The sequence below is a fragment of the Tachyglossus aculeatus genome, chromosome 1 (assembly GCF_015852505.1).
Source record: "Tachyglossus aculeatus isolate mTacAcu1 chromosome 1, mTacAcu1.pri, whole genome shotgun sequence".
In the NCBI taxonomy this organism is placed as follows: Eukaryota; Metazoa; Chordata; class Mammalia; order Monotremata; family Tachyglossidae; genus Tachyglossus; species Tachyglossus aculeatus.
In genome coordinates this window covers 40,241,151-40,259,032 of record NC_052066.1, presented here as the reverse complement: position 1 = coordinate 40,259,032, position 17,882 = coordinate 40,241,151, and the positions used below count along the sequence as shown (strand labels likewise).

The following is a 17,882-nucleotide window of genomic DNA, read 5'->3' as shown; positions in this document are numbered from 1 at the left end:
AATTAGTTTCCACACAAATTTGTAGCCTGTTTATACCCATTATTTTACCTATAATTCAATGAAGTATCCCATAATAAACTTTCTTTAAAGAACATTTTGGGGTTTTGTCAGTAGATCTAGAGTTTTCTTTTCCCTCTAAGTACACTCCTTATTTCAGATATTACAATGAGTTCATACAAACCTATGATATTCCCTAAGGCCCAAACTGCCTGTTCACAAACGTTTTGATGGGGAGAGTGCAGGAGTCGCAGAAATAGTGGCACAGCATCTAGGGAAAAAGGGGGAGGTACGTTATTCAAGAAATGGCTCTAAAAATGTGAAGATATTATTTTCTTACAACCTGATGAGAGTATTCCGGTTTATTTTGGGAGCTTTTTAAGACCTAGTTCATTAAAAAAACCAACACAACACTCCACCACCTTTATCCTCGACAGAAGTAATTCAACAGAAAAATCTCTAAAGATCAGAAAAGAACTAATTTTTTCTGTAGTATAAAATCCAAATAACTTAATGAGTGCTAAAATTCACTTTGCAACAGTGATTAAGTCCTCACTTCCCCTATTTGCCTTCCTTCTTGCACTGTCTACACGCTTTGGTCTCCACCCCTTAAGCACTTTGATTTTTACCCCCATCCTCATAACACTGATGTACATATCCATCTTTATTTTACTGACCGTCTCCCTCTCTAGTCTGCTATACTGTTATATAGTACTCTTCCAAGTGCTTACTACAGTACTTTACACACAGTAAGCACTCAACAAATAAGAGTGAATGAATGAATGTAAGTTCCTTGTAAGCAGGGATCATGTCTACCTACTCTTTTGTACTTCTGCGCTTAGTACAGACTGTGCATACAGTAAGCGCTTAATAAATACCACTGACTGATTTCAATCAAGTGGTTCCACTGAAAATATGTTAGGGATTAAGTCATTCAACTGATTTTTTATTATTATAAATTGGCATGTGAAGGCAAGTCTTATCTTTCTCACTTCTGTGGCTACGAACACATCAGAAAGAAAGTAACCATCCCATGCTCTGAAACCCATAATGGAGTGAAATTCTACCTTGTAATAGCAAAATATTGAGGGGAAAGAAAAATCTACACACACACGCGCACACACACACACACGCACACACACACGCACACAAAAGAACAACCCCCCTATCAGGGCACAAATCATAAAACTATTAAAAAACATGAGCAACAATAATAATAATAATAATACTCGTTACAGCACTTACTATGTGCTAAGCACTGGGATAGAAACAAGTCAATCAGCTTGGGGTCCCTATCCCACATGGGGCTCACACTCTGAATCCCTATTTTACAGATGAGAAAACTGAGGCCCAGAGAAGTTAAGTGATTTGCCCAAGGTCACACAACAGACATGTGGCAGAATTGGTATTGGAACACAGGTGCTTCTGACTTCCAAGCCTGTGCTCTATCCACTACGCCACGATGCTTCTCTGCACTGCCCGAAAATGTTTTGGGAACATGGGTTATGTTTTAAAGGTAGGAGTGGGAAAGGGATGAGGAAAAGAGAAGAGAAACTGGTCTCGACTGATCAGTTGATAACAGAAACATAACTTTATAACTCTTCTGTGGAAACTGGGGTCAGTGAGAAGTGAACTATCAGCCAAAGGACCACTACCCATATGAGCTGACCCCAAAGACTAGGATGTTTTGGATTCAAAGACTAGGTGTAACATATTCTTTAACTGAAATCAGTAAGGGAAGAATGATTTGGTAGGCATTAGATTCTAATTTGTGATCCTTTCATATTATTTTGATTGATGCTTTTAGGGCTTTTAAAAGTAAGATGCCTCCTGCAACCATCAAGCAAATTTCCTTTTGACCATCCAATTTGGTGCTCTAAATAACTCAAATGACTTACGTAATGCTGTAGTTCAGTTTTCTACATTTCTCTGAAAAGCACATTCACTAACAGTCTACACAAGCTGCTCTTGATTCAAAACTACTTAAGAAATGTCTGCCAATCAACTGCTTAATCTTAACCAACATTACTTTTATTCGTACGAAATTTGTTAAGTGTTACCATGTGCCAAGTACCGTATTAAATGCAGGAGTAGGTACAAGATAATTTGATCAGACCCAGTCCCCATCCCAAATGAGGCTCACAGTCTAGACAGGAGGGGGAACAGGTACTGAGGTAACAGGCACAGAGAAGTTAAGTGACTTGCCCAAGGTCACATAACGGACAACTGGCACAACCAGAATTAGGACCCAGGTCCTCTGACTCCCAGGGTGTTGCTCATTCCATTAGGCCACGTTACTTCTCAAGCATTATCACCTGTTGAATGTACTCATCTGCTTTCAAGAGTCACATGGATCAGATCTCTTGGGAAAGGGCATGGAATCTGACTTCATCATCATCAATCGTATTTACAGAGCGCTTACTGTGTGCAGAGCACTGTACTAAGTGCTTCAGTCTCATCCCTAGGAGGGCATTCCATGTAGCAAGTCATCAAAGGAGCCAAAACAGACAAATTACATATTTTCTACAGTGGTCTATTAGCAAAAGTGAACAAATCCTTTGTTCTATTGTTATATCCAGTTTTTCTATACACAACATAATACTTTAAAATGGTAGCTTGTTCCTACAGCATAGCTTGCTGTACAAAAATATAGTTCATTTTAAGGGCATTAGAACTTTGAGACACATTGCCAAGGGCTTGCTTATAGTTTTTATTTCAAATAAATACTGAATCCTACACATTCCAGTACTTCTGAGATACTAGACTCAGCCAGATACAAGATTTATGCAGGCACAGAAGGATGTTCAAGCTTCAAATTCTTATGCTATAGGTTGAAGAAACTAATAACTTGCCAGAATGTGGGAAGTTTTCACATTTTCCAAACAAATTATTTGCTACAACTGAGATAACCTCCCAATTAATCAAGGACCACAAATGAATTTAAAATAGAAGGCAAAGATAAAGAAAAGATATTGCTTTGATTACCACTAATCAGTCTGTTGGGGGATGGAAGGGAAGGTTGGAGGATGTGGAAAGTACAACAGACCTAAAAACATGGTTGTACTATGGTGTGCATTCTACCTTAATAGAGAGTTATCTTTCATTAAACGTTGGTTCTTGGAAGAGTCACTGGTTTAGAGCTTCACATTAAAGTTAGGAATTAAAATAGTTAAGTACTAATGAACTCACTGGATTGAACTACAGCCTGTGTTTGTTCCGAGGTTCCAGATGCAATGTTTGTCAAAGCCCATGCAGCTTCAAACTGTAAGGAAGGGCTAGAGAAAGAATAGTTTTACATTGTATTTTCTCCTCAATCACACAAAACAGAAGAATATTAAAATTTCTTAACACATTAACCTCCCCATATGAAGTATTTTTGAGGATGCCTTTTTACTCTTCCTCCAAAACCTATATCATGAAAACAGCCCCTTGTTTCCCACTTTCCCCTTTATTTCTCAAAACCCTTCTCAAGACCTGACCCCACAAAGTTTTCTGATATATGCATTTCTTTTCCCCATTTCTTGATCCAAGGGTTCCTTATTATAACAGACCAAGAGCTCACTCTACAGTCATTAAAACCAAAATAACACGCCAAAGCTTCACTGTAAATGTTTATCTTGGCCATCACAATGTTTTCTTCAATTGTGCTTGCACTTCTCCCATCCTTGAGAGGAATTCTAGTCTTCTCTCTACTTAAATCCCATTAACACATGATATTTTCTTTTATCTTTCAAGTTCTAGCATATTGCTCTTGATATTTGCCTTTTCCTATTGTTTCAAAGTGAGTTTCATCCATCCTTTATCCGTGCACCAACATCCCAAATCAAAAAAGCCCTCTCCCAAAATGCTACCTCTTTACCTGCTACATCACTTGATGCCATCTAACAATGTCTGTCAGACTTTTGTACCGTTCAACAACTCATCTTTCTCCCTTACTACAAATTTCCCTCCATTTGAATGTCTTGTCCTTCAAATTTATGTTTTGAGACTTTGAGGTCTTTATTAGAGAAACAAGTTACAGATTTTTATGTTTTACCTTGACAAACCAATTTCTACCCATTTTAGTTGGGGCTAACCTCTTAAAAAAAAAAAAACACCCACCCCAACAAATTTTTTCTCTTAGTAGTTTCATTGCTAGAATATACAACAGCAGAATTAGGATGGATTTGTAAACTGGTCTAAATCACTAGAATATTTTGATAGTGAAAACAACAAATGTTTTGGAAAAATTCAATCACCTTTAAATGTGCTGCACATTTTTTCCTAGTGAGAGAGATTTCCCGTCGTCCTACCCTGCCAAAAGTCTAGAGTTTCCTTTGGTAACTGGCATCCCAGATCAGTTATTCTTTATCTTTTGCCTAAGTGGCATTACTCTTCACTTCAATTTAGCCTTCTTCACTTATCAATATGAAGATGTGGCTATAGGAAGTCTTCAACCGCCTGAGTTATGGACACAAGGTACTGAATTTAACCCTCGGTGCAGGTTAGTGGCACTGGATCTGATTTTAATAATAATAATAATGATGGCATTTGTTAAGTGCTTATTATGTGCCAAGCACTGTTCTAAGCACTGGAATAGATACAAGGTAATCAGGCTGTCCCACGTGGGGCTCACAGTCTTAATCCCCATTTTACAGATGAGGGAACTGAGGCACAGAAAAGTTAAGTGACTTGCTCAAAGGCACAGAGCTGGTAAGTGGTGGAGCTGGGATCAGAACCCTCGACCTCCGACTCCCAAGCCAGGGCTCTTTCCACTAAGCCATGCTCTTTCAAGATACCAGTCCCCCGCCCACTCCCTCGGATCAAATTTTCTTCTACGGTTGCTGCTGGCCTCCTAGTTGGCCCTTTCTCCTCATCCTCTGGGATCCCAAAACACGGGGCTAGGTTCGGGTGTGGGAAGTTGGTTTGTGGTGAAGATTGACAAACCAACAGAAGGATTAGCCTGGCGGATTATTGCTCAGTGACCTTCGCTGCGCTACGCTGTTCTCTACTCTCCTCTTTCGGTGACTACATTTGGCAACAGCTGCTGTGGTGGCTGCTTTTCTTAACCCCTACTGGCAAATACCAAAGTATTTGCATTTTAAACTTTGAATTTACATACAATAGCGTTTCTTTATAACTCCTCTATAATAGACTTCATGCATAATTCTGGATAATGCTGGTTAAAATATGGTACCAGCTTGGTTCAGGAAAATGTAGTAATGATAATAATAATAATAATAATGACAGTGGTGTTTGTTAAGTGCTTACTGTGTGTCAAACACTAGTTAGGACATTGTTCCTTGTGGGAAAATTGGTTCTAGATTATATTTTGACTTGACATAATTTTTGGAACTGATTGCAATAAATCCTAGGACAGCCTGTAATCATTTCTTTGGCTGAAATTGCAGTGCCTTAACATTGTTATGCAATGCTTAGCTATTTGTTTCTTTGCAAATAACAAGAGAAGTATTACCCAAGGCAGATACCATCAAGATACTGAATGTTATAAAAGCAAAAATAAAACTAAGCTACTGAAATTCAAACCCAATTTTAAGAAAAACATACAACAAATTATAGATTGCTTCAAACCTGAAAAATCCACATCCTAATTCTGTATATCTGACCAAAATGACACTACTCAAACAGTTCACAACATTGTTTAAAAGCCACTTACTTGTCATCTCTTTCAAGACAATGAACTAAAATCGGTAATATTCCAGATTTTATTAAGTCATCAATTGGTGGATTGCGATCACTGGACAGAAGCTTTCTATTGGAGAAAACAATAAACATGAACCTTAAGATGTGATAATGGGATTTTTGAGTATGTGTGACAAAACTGTAGTGACTAAATATCCTCTTCATACATTTCTGGGTTGAAAAATAAAAGTGACATTCTTTCTGGATGGCTTCATAAAACTGGCATAACACGTCCACTTTTGGATAACTTAAAATTAACTAATAAATTTACATAAGTTCATTTGGAAGTTGTGTATAATAAAGTGTATTGGTAATGAGCCAGATATCATCTACCACCATTTTGACAGGTTTACCTTTAAATTCAAAAGAAATAGACATCTAAAAATTTAGATATTACCAGGTGTTTTTGAAGTTATCCACTAAAATGCATTCTGATAAAAGAAATTAATATGGTTTACCTAAGGGAAAAGACCACAGATTAATCAATCCTACTAGGTCATGACTAAATTAAATTAAAGGATTACCCTTGGCCATGACTGACTTTTCAAAAATGGTACAGGTGATCAGACTTTACATGGTGTGATGCCCTTAGACCTCATCCTTCAATAAATACAATGGACAGGAGCAACCGCAAAACCAAAGATACACTCTACCTACTGATTCCTTTCTTAGCTCCTTCAAAGAGTTGGAAAACACACCAGGATCTGCATGACAGTATCTTGCAAGACAGTGGATAGTTTTCTTCAACATGAGAAAACAAAATATGGAACGAGGGGACCAAAAATGAAAAATCTGTTCATCCCAGGTGACAATGAAACTAAATCTGGACAAACAATTGCGGGAGACAGCAGTGATTCAGACTGGAAGTTATCCACCCATCCTTGGGCTACTGAATCAGGAAGTGACATGGGGTGGGGAGACCAGATGATCAGTCTCGATCTGTGAAGAACCTTTTTGATAATTATATATTTACCATTATTATGTCTTCATCACTACAATCTTCCCTGTGCCTAAAGTTATTCCTTAAGTTTTTCTGGTGGCACACTAACTTTTCAGATCATTAGGAGGCAGTTATGTGCAAAGCTTACACAGAATTCATGTAGCAATACATTCATTCATTCGTACTTATTGAGTGATTACTGTGTGCAGAGCAATCAATCAATCGCATTTATTGAGCGCTTACTGTGTGCAGAGCACTGTACTAAGCACTTGGGAAGTACAAGTTGGCAACATATAGAGACAGTCCCTACCCAACAGTGAGCTCACAGTCTAAAAGAACTGTACTAAGCACTTGGAAAGGACAATTCGGCAATAGAAACAATCCCTACCCAACAACAGGCTCACAGTCTAGAAGCGGGCTTCAAGGTAAGCAATTAATTAGGCTGGGACACCTAAGAGAATTTAGGTAAACTGTTGAGGGCCGCACTTAGAATATGCTTTTCACAATACTTTTGAATAAAACTGTATGGCATTTGCTGTACAGGGAATCCATCATCACATTTACAGGCAAATTTACACCAAATCTACATCTCCAGCCCTGATCGCTCTCCCTCTCTGCAGTCTCACATTTCCCTCCTGCCTTCAAGACATCTTAGATGTCCTCCCGTCACTTCAGACTTAGCATGTCTAACAGAACCATTATCTTCCCACCCAAACCCTGTCTTCCCCACAACTTTCCCCATCACTATAGATGGCTTAACCATCCTTCCTGTCTCACAAGCCCATAATGATGGCATCATCCTTGACTCCTCTCTCTCTCTCTCTCTCTCTCTCTCATATTCAACCCACATGTTCAATCCATAATTAAATCTTATGGGTTCCACCTTAACAACATGGCTAAAAATCCCCCCTTTCCTCTCCGTTCATTCAATCTCCATCCAAACTGCTACCACTATAATCCAATCATCCTATCCTGTCTTGATTACTGCATCAGCCACTCTGCTGACCTCCCAGCCTCCTGTCTCTCCCAATTCCAGTGCATACTTCACTCTGCTGCCCAGATCATTTTTCTACAAAAATGTCCTGGACATGTTCGTTGCCCAACCGCTTCCATCATCAAACAAACAAGAACTGACCATTGGCTTCAGTGCACTCAGTCAAGCTGCTCCTCCCTACCTCCCTACTCTCCCACTACAACCCAGCTCACACACTTTGCTCCTCAAATGCTAACCAACTCATTGTGCCTAAATCTCATCTAATCCACATCCAACCCCTTGCCCACATCCTGCCTCTGGCCTGGAATGCCCTCCCTCCTTGGGTCTGAGAGACAATTACTCCCGTGCCCCCTGGTTCAAAGGCTTAATAAAGGCACATCTAAGCCCTCCTTTCCTCTTCTCCCATTCCCTTCTGCATCACCCGGACTTGCTCCCTTTATTCACCCCTCTTCCCAGACCCACAACACTTATGTACATTTTCTGGAATTTATTTATATTAATGTCTGTCTCCCCCTCTAGACTGTAAGCTTCATGTGAGCTGGGAAAATGCCTACCAACTCTGTTGTACTGTACTTTCCCAAGCGCTTAGCACAATGCTCTGTAGACAGTGAGCACTCAATATGATTATTAATTAATTAATAATAACAACAATAATAATACTTGTGGTATTTGTTAAACCCTTACTATATGCCAGGCACTATATTCAGCGCTGGGGTGGATACTACCAACTGAATTGGAACGGTCTCTGTCTCATGTGGGGCTCACAGTCTCAATCCCCACTGTACATATGAAGTAACTGAGTCACAGAAAAGCAAAGTGACTTGCCCAAGCCCAACTCACAAGCCTGCAACCTTGGTGTTGTTCTCGACTCCGCTCTCTCATTCACTCCACACATCCAATCCTTCACCAAAACCTGCCAGTCTCACCTCCACAACATTGCCAAGATCTGCCCTTTCCTCTCCATCCAAACCGCTACCTTGCTGGTTCAATCTCTCATCCTATCCCGACTGGATTACTGCATCAGCATCCTCTCTGATCTCCCATCCTCCAGTCTCTCCCGCCTTCAGTCTATACTTCATTCTGCTGCCCGGATTATCTCTGTACAGAAACGCTCTGGGCATGTCACTCCCCTCCTCAAAAATCTCCAGTGGTTACCTGTCAATCTACGAATCACGCAAAAACTCCTCACTCTCGGCTTCAAGGCTCTCCATCACTTCACCCCCTCCAACTTCACCTCCCTTCTCTCCTTCTACAGCCCAGCCCGCACCCTCCACTCCTCTGCCACTAACTTCCTCAATGTGCCTCATTCTCGCCTGTCCCGCCGTCAACCCCTGGCCCAGAATGCCCTCCCTCCACACATCTGCCAAGCTAGCTCTCTTCCTCCCTTCAAAGCTGTACTGAGAGCTCACCTCCTCCAGGAGGCCTTCCCAGACTGAGGTTCCTTTTTCCTCTCCTCCTCCCCATCACCCCCCACCCTACCTCCTTTCCCTCTCCACAGCACTTGTATATATTTGTACAGATTGATTACTCTATTTTACTTGTACATATTTACAGTTCTATTTATTTTGTTAATGATGTGCATATAGCTTTAATTCTATTTGTTCTGATGACTTTGACACCTGTCTACATGCTTTGTTTTGTTATCTGTCTCCCCCTTCTAGACTGTGAGCCTGTTGTTGGGTAGGGACCATCTCTATATGTTGCCTACTTGTACTTCCCAAGCGCTTAGTATAGTGCTCTGCACACAGGAAACACTCAATAAATGAATGAATGAATGAACAGCAGGCAAGTAATGGAGCTGGGATTAGAACCCATGTCCTTCTGACTCCCAAGCCCCTGTTCTAATCACTAGGACATGCTGCTTCTCATGACTGGTTGACTGAGATGAGATGGAGGTGCAGTAAATTGTATAATAAAACTTGATAAAGGTGCTATCCTGTATAGATAGCCTATATAATTTTTTAATTTGCTTAGAGATGGAGAGAATCAATTGCTGGCCCCAGGCTGCAGCCCTATGTGCAACCACAAAACCATTTAACTTCTTATCTGGGAATCATTTTACTTCTTGGAAGAACAGGGGAAAATGTGTTGAGGTAGTTCTTCTTTCTCCCTTTTACCAGAAGAAAGCTGTCAAACAGCTTTGGGAAGCTCACTGTGAGCAGAAAGTACAGTGACTTCTGCAACCGGGATAAGAATTCGAGCAAGAGAAAGGGTCTCCACTTGGGACTATGTGCATTCTAACCCCAGACTAGAAGCAGGCAGAAGCCTAAGGGAAAATCAACCTTAATCAAGAGGCAAATCCCACCTCACAGACTCACCCAGCTCTGGGGAACACAGGATACTATGAACTGGTTGTTGCAGTTTCAGTGGACATCAAAATCAGCATCTCCAACCCCAAAACCAATTTCTATGTTTACACAGCACATTACCCTGCATTGCAATACCCAGAGGAGACAGATATTTCTGACCGACAGCCAACCTAAACAGTGAAGCTAGCAATCCTCAAGTAGAAATGTTGTCTGGATTACCCTGAATTCCAGATTTGAAGAGGTGGAATTTAATGGCATATTTCATAACGTTTAAAGATGCCACCAACTAGAAAAGCATCGCCAAAGAGATGTAGGCTTCTTGAAGCCAAGGATCTTATGTTCTGTATTTCTCACAAGGAGAGTCTGATTATAACTTAAGATCACTATTCACCTACTATAAACTGGATCAAAATATAATTGCTCTTCTGCAGAAACTACAAGAGTGTAAAAAGGTTATACATTTATCTCTTACCTAGCAGCCTGAACTGCACTTAGCTGGATTCCTTGGTTGTCACTTGAAGCATTCTACAATGAAACATACAGTTTAGAATATAGGTACAACAGTCAAAGAAAAAAAGATGATGGGGATTGGAAGTTAGAAGAGAGAAACTTACCTGTACAATTGCTTCTAGAGAGGTATTTTGCTAGAAATAAAAATTGCACTATTAGAAATTACGTCAAAAAAAGCAATTTGAAAATTCTGTACTTGGAAGCTTTACTTGAGATTTAACTGCTATACTAAGAATACTTACCACTCTGAATTCACCATCGATATCAGACTCTTCACAGATATCTTCATGTGGTACATTTCTTCTCTTCAAGAGATGTTCATCTCTTTTGTTCTAAAAAATGGATTTGGGGTAATTTTTTCAAGGTAAGAAGAACATGTGAACATTTGGACAAACTTGACAAATAGTTTGGGTGCTAATTACTGCAGCAAGAAAATGGGAACAGATGAAAGTTTTTATAGGAATTTAAATTAATATTTATCCCCAAGACTCCAAGATTTTTCTACTGATGATTCAAATTCCAACTTCCATTATATTGTTAGTAACAGGTTACAAAGAGAAAAACTACCACACATATATCATTTCTGATTTGAAATGTTTATCTGATGCAACACATGTGCACCCCACTTCAGTTCATCCTCACTCCTCAGTGCTGGCTTCCCTTAGGTAACAAACAGAAATTCAGACTTCGGTGAAACCTGTTTTGGAAGATCAGCACCTCCAGGAAAGATAATTTTTTTTTTTTAAACCTAGTCTCGATGGCATAAGACAATAGTAAGGATCACAGGAGATTGAAGCCACAAGGCGAGCACTCACACCTATGGAGACTGGCTCTGCTGCAACTCTCTCTGGAGAAAAATGCTGCTCGCTCTTTGTTCCTTTGTGTCTGGGTGCCTTTTCCTCTTATATCCTCCTGTTTTATCAAATCAAAATACTAAAACCTGCACAGTTCACTTGTTTAAATACATCATGTGGGTTAGAGAGCTCCTTGTCAAAGATATCTATTACCTCCTTAGATCTGACACTACGTTATTTTTGTATGCTATGCAGACAGGGTAGGAAACTGGAAGGCAAGAAAGGTCAACTCAAATCCTATCAGCTTGGCCGACAGATGATGGAAAACTGTCATTATCATTATTAACAATAATAAAGGTATTTGTTAAGTGCTTACAATGTGCCAGGCACTGTTCTAAGCGCTGGGGTGGATACAAGCAAATCAAATTGGATGGAGTCCCTGTCCCATGGGGCGCTCACAGTTTCGACCCACATTTTACAGATGAGGGAACTGAGGAACAGAAAAGTGAAGTGACTTGCAGAAGGTCACACAGCAGTCATGTGGCGGAATTAGAACTCATAACCTTCTGATTTCCAGACCCATGCTTTATCCACTACACCATGCAGCTTCTTATGAATAGGAAGGAGCTTCAGGTGAGAGGGTGTTACATACACTTAAAGGAAACAATAGCTATCTCGACTTTAATGATCATGTTAAAAGGTGACCAAAAGATACTGAGCCTATCAACTGCACAAATTTTGAGGAAAAATTTGAAAATACTGATGCTACCAATTACAAGCATTTTTTTCCAGGGCATAAATAACAAAGGCCAAGTCTAAAAAAGCTAAAGCTGAATCTAACTGGAAATCAGGACACATTCACGACATTACTATTGGTATCTCCCAAAATTCCAGTATAGGCTACCTTCCTGAAATTATCCAGAATTGTAAATATATTTTACATAAAGGCAGAAAAACTATATTTTCCTACGGTTATCTATAAATTGGGATGTTCCCTCAAAAATAGTCAAGGCAGAACTCTACCCTTTCTAAGGAACCTTCCAGATGTGTTCCTAGAAGGAAACATTAAGGAGGATCAGATAAAAGAACATCGATCGTGATTTTCAATCTAAATCTTCTCTTGAAAAAACTCATGAGGTGCAAGGAATTCTCCATGAGTCAGAGTGGAAAACCATCCAACGATCAGGAAATCAAAGAGAAAATTCCCCTGATGCTCCAGGTCAGAATTCTGTAAATGCAAACTTAATCATCATCATCATCAATTGTATTTATTGAGCGCTTACTATGTGCAGAGCACTGTAATGAATTAATATCAAATATTAATATCAATTAATATCAAATCAATTAATTTCAGTTAATATCAAATATCAATATCAAATTTGTTCTCTGATTAGTTGTTATAGTAAAATTCCAAATAACACAATACATTTAGGAAGGCCTGTACTCTTTAAAGTTTGTTAGTGCAGTATTTACACTGGTAGCATTTTGGATTTATCCCTCAAAATGTAATTAAATTAGGCTCACCTTCCTTAACTCGACAACAACTTCATTTCGCTGTCTTCTCATAGACTGCAAGAAAAAAACAAAATCAGATTTCCAGAAGGGGTAAAATATTTTGAGTAATGCTCTAAAACGACTACTAATGTAAAGCATCATGAATTAAAAGGCTTCTTTGTAAGATTTAATCTCTTAGAACTTGGATAATTTTACAATAGCAAATTACAAATGCAAACTAATTTGCATATCCATCTTCCACACCAGTTCCTGAAAATACAAGGTACACTGACCAATTACATTGTTTTAGGGAAGTCCTTCGAACCCATGCTAGTGATAAGGATTAACCATGGGCAAAGCACTCGGGTACATACAAGATTGTTCATTTTGACCTTTACAACCTCACTAAACTGCCATTTCCTCTCCATCCAAATGATTACTGCACTGATCCAAGCACTTACCCTATCCTGGCTCCTTGCTGACCTCCCTGCCTCCTTTTTTCCCCACACTCCAACCCACACTTCCCTCAGCTGCCTGGATCATTTTTCTAAAGAAAACCTACGTCTATGCCTCCACTCAACAATCTCGGGTGGCTGCCCATCCATCTCCGCATAAAAAAAACAAACTCCTTACCACTAGCTTTAAGGAACTCAATCACCTCAGCCCTGCCAACCTTACTTTGATGATTTCTCATTACAACCCATTCCACACATTTGCTCAGCGCTTAGAACAGTGCTTTGCACATAGTAAGTGCTTAATAAATGCCATAATTATTATTATTATTATTATTATTATTAAATTCACCTCTCCTCCAAGAGGCCTTCCAGGCTAAATCCTCATTTCCTCTACTCTCTTCTCCCTTGTGTACCACCTAGACACCTTGATCTGTACCCTTTCAGCACTTGCTATTCATTTCACCCCCGGCCCTAACGCACTTATATGCATACCTGTAAATTATACATTCTATTATAATGTAGTAATACATTATAATACATTAGAAATTTTAAGCTCACTGTGAGCAGGGAATGTGTATACCGATTCTACTGAATTGTATTCACCCAAGCACTTAGTACAGTGCTCTGCACATAGTAAGTGCTCAATACCATTGATTGATTGCACATAGACTGTGAGCCCACTGTTGGGTAGGGACTGTCTCTATATGTAGCCAACTTGTACTTCCCAAGCTCTTAGTACCGTGCTCTGCACACAGTAAGCGCTCAATAAATACGATTGATGATGATGATGTAGAGAAAGCACTTTTATAAACATCCTGTCACGTTTTCAGCTACATGTCTTCCATATCTAAAAGAGGACAAGAAATGCTAAAAGTAGGACGATGTACTTCCTCTTCTGGTGATACAATGGGGGCCTCTATTTTTCTTCTGCTGAGTGGAAATGATTTCCTAAAGGAATAACCACAAAAACAATAATAATAATAATAACGGTGTTTGTTAAGCTTTTCTGTGCCAAGCCTTGGGGTAGATACAAAATAATCAGGTCCCACAAGGGGCTCAAAGACTAAGTAGGAGGGAGAACAGGTATTGAATCCCCATTTTGCAGATGAAGGAACTGAGCCGCAGAGAAGTTCAGTGACTTGTCCAAGGTCACACACAGTAGGTAAGTGACAAAGCCAAGTCCCCTCACTCCCAGGCCCAAGCTCTTTCCACTAGGCAAGGCTGCATCTCAGAATCCTAATCTCCTGACTAGCCCAGCTAACTTTGGTTAGGTGAGTCTGGCAAAGAACATTTCAGTGTCCACCACAGCCTCCTAGTGAAGAGTTCTCAGCCAAGGAGGTTGTTTTCCGCAGCTGGGCACTGATTATTTTTAACCACAGTCACTGCCAGGACCTCTGAAACCTGCTTTATCAACTTAGTGTGCATGTAGGGGGTGGGGGAAAGAGTCAGTATCCTTAGTTAACTGATTAGGAAATGAATGTGATTTATTTCAGTGGCTGCACAGACTTTAGAATTCACTCCTGCACTGCAAAGTTTCACAGCACCTCTACCTCTCCACTTTTTTAGTATTACCTCCAGCTGTTACCCCGTCACCAGATTCTTAACTCCCTGCCTTCCTAAACTGACACCTCTTTCATCCCCTACCTGTTACCTTATTAAAAACCTGTACTCTGAGCTACACAGGGGTAGAGTGAGAACAGATGTTGACTAAATACGGTACCTGCCAAAAAGGTGAAATAACACACTTTCATAATTGTCTCCATCACAATTTCCCCGACCCTTACTTTTGAGGAAGCAATAAAAAGTATGTTTTATACCACAAAAATGCAAACAGCTACAGCAGGGCAGGCTGGAGTAGGAAGAAAAGGGTCAAAATACAACTGCAGACACAGATTTGTTCCAGGGATGGGGACTTCCTTGAAAAAGGTGCTTCGGAGAACTGAAGGGACATTAACTGGGACAACAGAAGAGATGCAGTCTCAAGAGCCTTCTAAACCTCCCCTCTTCTTCTGCTCCCTTTATCCTAACACTCAATTCTTATATGACCCTGCATAAAATAGACCCATTCCTGTTTTAATGTTACAAAAGTATGCAAAACAGTGGGGCCATAAGTAAATGGCTTCTTTGTATGTACACATTCTTCCTAACACTTTGTAATAATGATTATGTAAGCACTTAGACTGTTTTCAAAGAGCAGACAATTGAAGAACTACTGAATTTACTTGCATAATGAATCTTGAGATAAAATACCACATTTTAATTACAATATTTTGCTATTTAATATGATTTTCTTAGGGTTTTTTCTTTGCACGCCTATTTGGATTGCATTTTGGGAAAGATGAATGGAGAAAAAGGAATCAATAGGGCAAGGAGGTGCATCTGATGAGAATAATAAAAAAAGTGAACGGAGATACAGAATAGGACAGAACTAAAAGGGGAAAAAAAAAACAAATGTTGGAAAGAGTAAGAGATGAGGCAGGAAAAAGTCTAAGGAAAATTCTTCTGCACAGAATCAATCAATCAATCATATTTATTGAGCGCTTACTGTGTGCAGAACACTGTACTAAGCGCTTGGGAAGTACAAGTTGGCAACACAAAGAGACGGTCCCTACCCAACAGTGGGCTCACAGTCTAGAAGGGGAGACAGAGAACAAAACAAAACATATTCACAAAATAAAATAAATAGAATAGATATGTACAAGTAAAATAAATAGAATAATAAATACGTACAAACATATATACATATATACAGGTGCTGTGGGGAAGGGAAGGAGGTAAGGCGGGGTGGATGGAGAAGGGGGGGATGGGAAGAGGAAAGAGGGGGCTCACTCTGGGAAGGCCTTCTGGAGGAGGTGAGCTCTCAGTAGGGCCTTGAAGGGAGGAAGAGAGCTAGCTTAGCGGTTGTGGGGAGGGAGGGCATTCCAGGCCCGGGGGTCGAATATGGAAACCACTTTCCCAGCTGGGATAAAAATGGAGTCAGATTTCAGCCCTATTTTTCCACTGATTTACTATTTGGGCTTAAAAAATAAAAAAAGCAATTATTCCTTTTTTAATCTGTTACAAATTAAATTTACCATTTCAAAGCATATTACAACAACATAAAATACATATTACTGCAAGGTTTTTCCTCTCCTGGTTGGCTTAAGGAAAAAAATACATATATATCCACTTGAGTTCGGGCTCTCTTCCTACGAAATTTTTCAGAATCTACTTTGTGCCTGCTTTCAACTACAACTTCCCCATCTCCAATTTAAAAATTGCTCTGTATTTGCTGTTTCCGCATGTCACTGTCAGTATACAGATTTAAAACATTATCACTAGTACTTAATGAGCACCCATGTGCACAGCACTGTTCTAAATACTTGGGAGAGTACCATGGAGGGCAATTAAAGATGATTACGACATCTACTAAGCACTTACTATATTCTAAGCACGGCGGGGTAGATAATTATGGTACCTAAATGCTTACTTACATGCCAAGCACTGTACTGAGTGCTGGGGTAGCTACAAGATGATGCTAATGGTAACAAAAATAAGAGTCATAGTCATAAGTTGGACCCAGTCCCTGTCCCACATGGAGCTCAGTCTAAATAGGACACAGTAGGATTTAATTCTCATTTTACCACTGAAGTTACTGAGGCACAGAAAACTTAAGTGAATTCCCTGAGGTCCCACAGCAGACATGTAGGAGAGCTGGGATTACAACCCTCTAACTTCCAGGAGAGTACTCTCTCCACTAGGCCAGGCTGCTTCTTTCCACATGGTTATGAGACAGCGTGGCTTAGTGCAAGAGCACAGGTTTGGGAGTCAGAGGACATGGGTTCTAATCCCAACTTCGCCACCTGTCTGCTGTTTGACCTTGGGGAAGTCACTTCACTTCTCTGAGCTTCAGTTCCCTCATCTGTAAAATGGGGATTAAGACTGTGAGCCTCACGTGGGACAACCTGATGACCTTGTATCTACCTTAGCACTCAGAACAGTGCTTGGCACATATTAAGCACTTAAATACCATCATGATATAGGCTCTTTCTCACACAGGCTTACAATTTATTTTATCTTCATTGCACAAATGACAAAGGTGAGGCCAAAGAGGTTAAGTGATTTGCCAATTGGGGGCGGGGGCGGGGGGGGGGGGGGAGAGAAGAGAGAGAAAGAGAGAGGGCGAGAGACAGGAGACAGATGCCCAACAGAGTATGTAAATTGATGTTCCCATAAGTGCTACACGTAGTTATGAATACTATAGGTGTTGAAGGAGATGCTAGATTATGCTAGACTACTTGGGAGCTTGAATTTGGGGAGGGGAGTTTGGATGAAAAGGTGGATTTGAGAAATAGTGAGCCAGTGAATTTTAATTTAAAGCATTTGTATTAAAACTTAAAATGTTAGGTAAGTAGAATATAAAGGGGCTTGGGTTAAAGAGAATGTGTTTATTTACTAGCAACTGTTGGAGAATAAAATACAACACAAGTGTAAAGCTAGTAGGAAAAGCAGTCATGACGGCCCACTGAGCGAAAAGCACCGTATTATGGACTTGGAAAGTACCAAAAAGTAATGGCATATTCCCTGTCCACTAGCTTACAGCCTAGTGAGGAAAAACGGACAAAAGAAATATTTATAGAGTGAAATTTTAGGTCAACAACTTTTCTGAAGGGGAGATGTACTTATGGACCCCATCGTTAGAGTGCTTACTGTGTGCAGAGCACTGTA

The 17,882-nt window shown here is 40.0% G+C and overlaps 1 protein-coding gene across 2 annotated transcripts in view; it reads right to left on the bottom strand.

Moving 5' to 3' along the window:
- Positions 1-17,882, bottom strand: part of KPNA4 (karyopherin subunit alpha 4) — a 70,347-nt gene that overhangs the window by 26,734 nt on the left and 25,731 nt on the right. For both annotated transcript variants that reach the window (XM_038755999.1, XM_038756028.1), the window contains exons 2-8: positions 12,751-12,795; positions 10,675-10,764; positions 10,537-10,566; positions 10,395-10,447; positions 5,654-5,749; positions 3,187-3,272; positions 182-268 (exon numbers count right to left, since the gene is read on the bottom strand). In XM_038755999.1, coding sequence (XP_038611927.1) covers positions 182-268; positions 3,187-3,272; positions 5,654-5,749; positions 10,395-10,447; positions 10,537-10,566; positions 10,675-10,764; positions 12,751-12,795 — 487 coding nt within the window. The remainder of the gene's footprint in view (positions 1-181; positions 269-3,186; positions 3,273-5,653; positions 5,750-10,394; positions 10,448-10,536; positions 10,567-10,674; positions 10,765-12,750; positions 12,796-17,882) is intronic.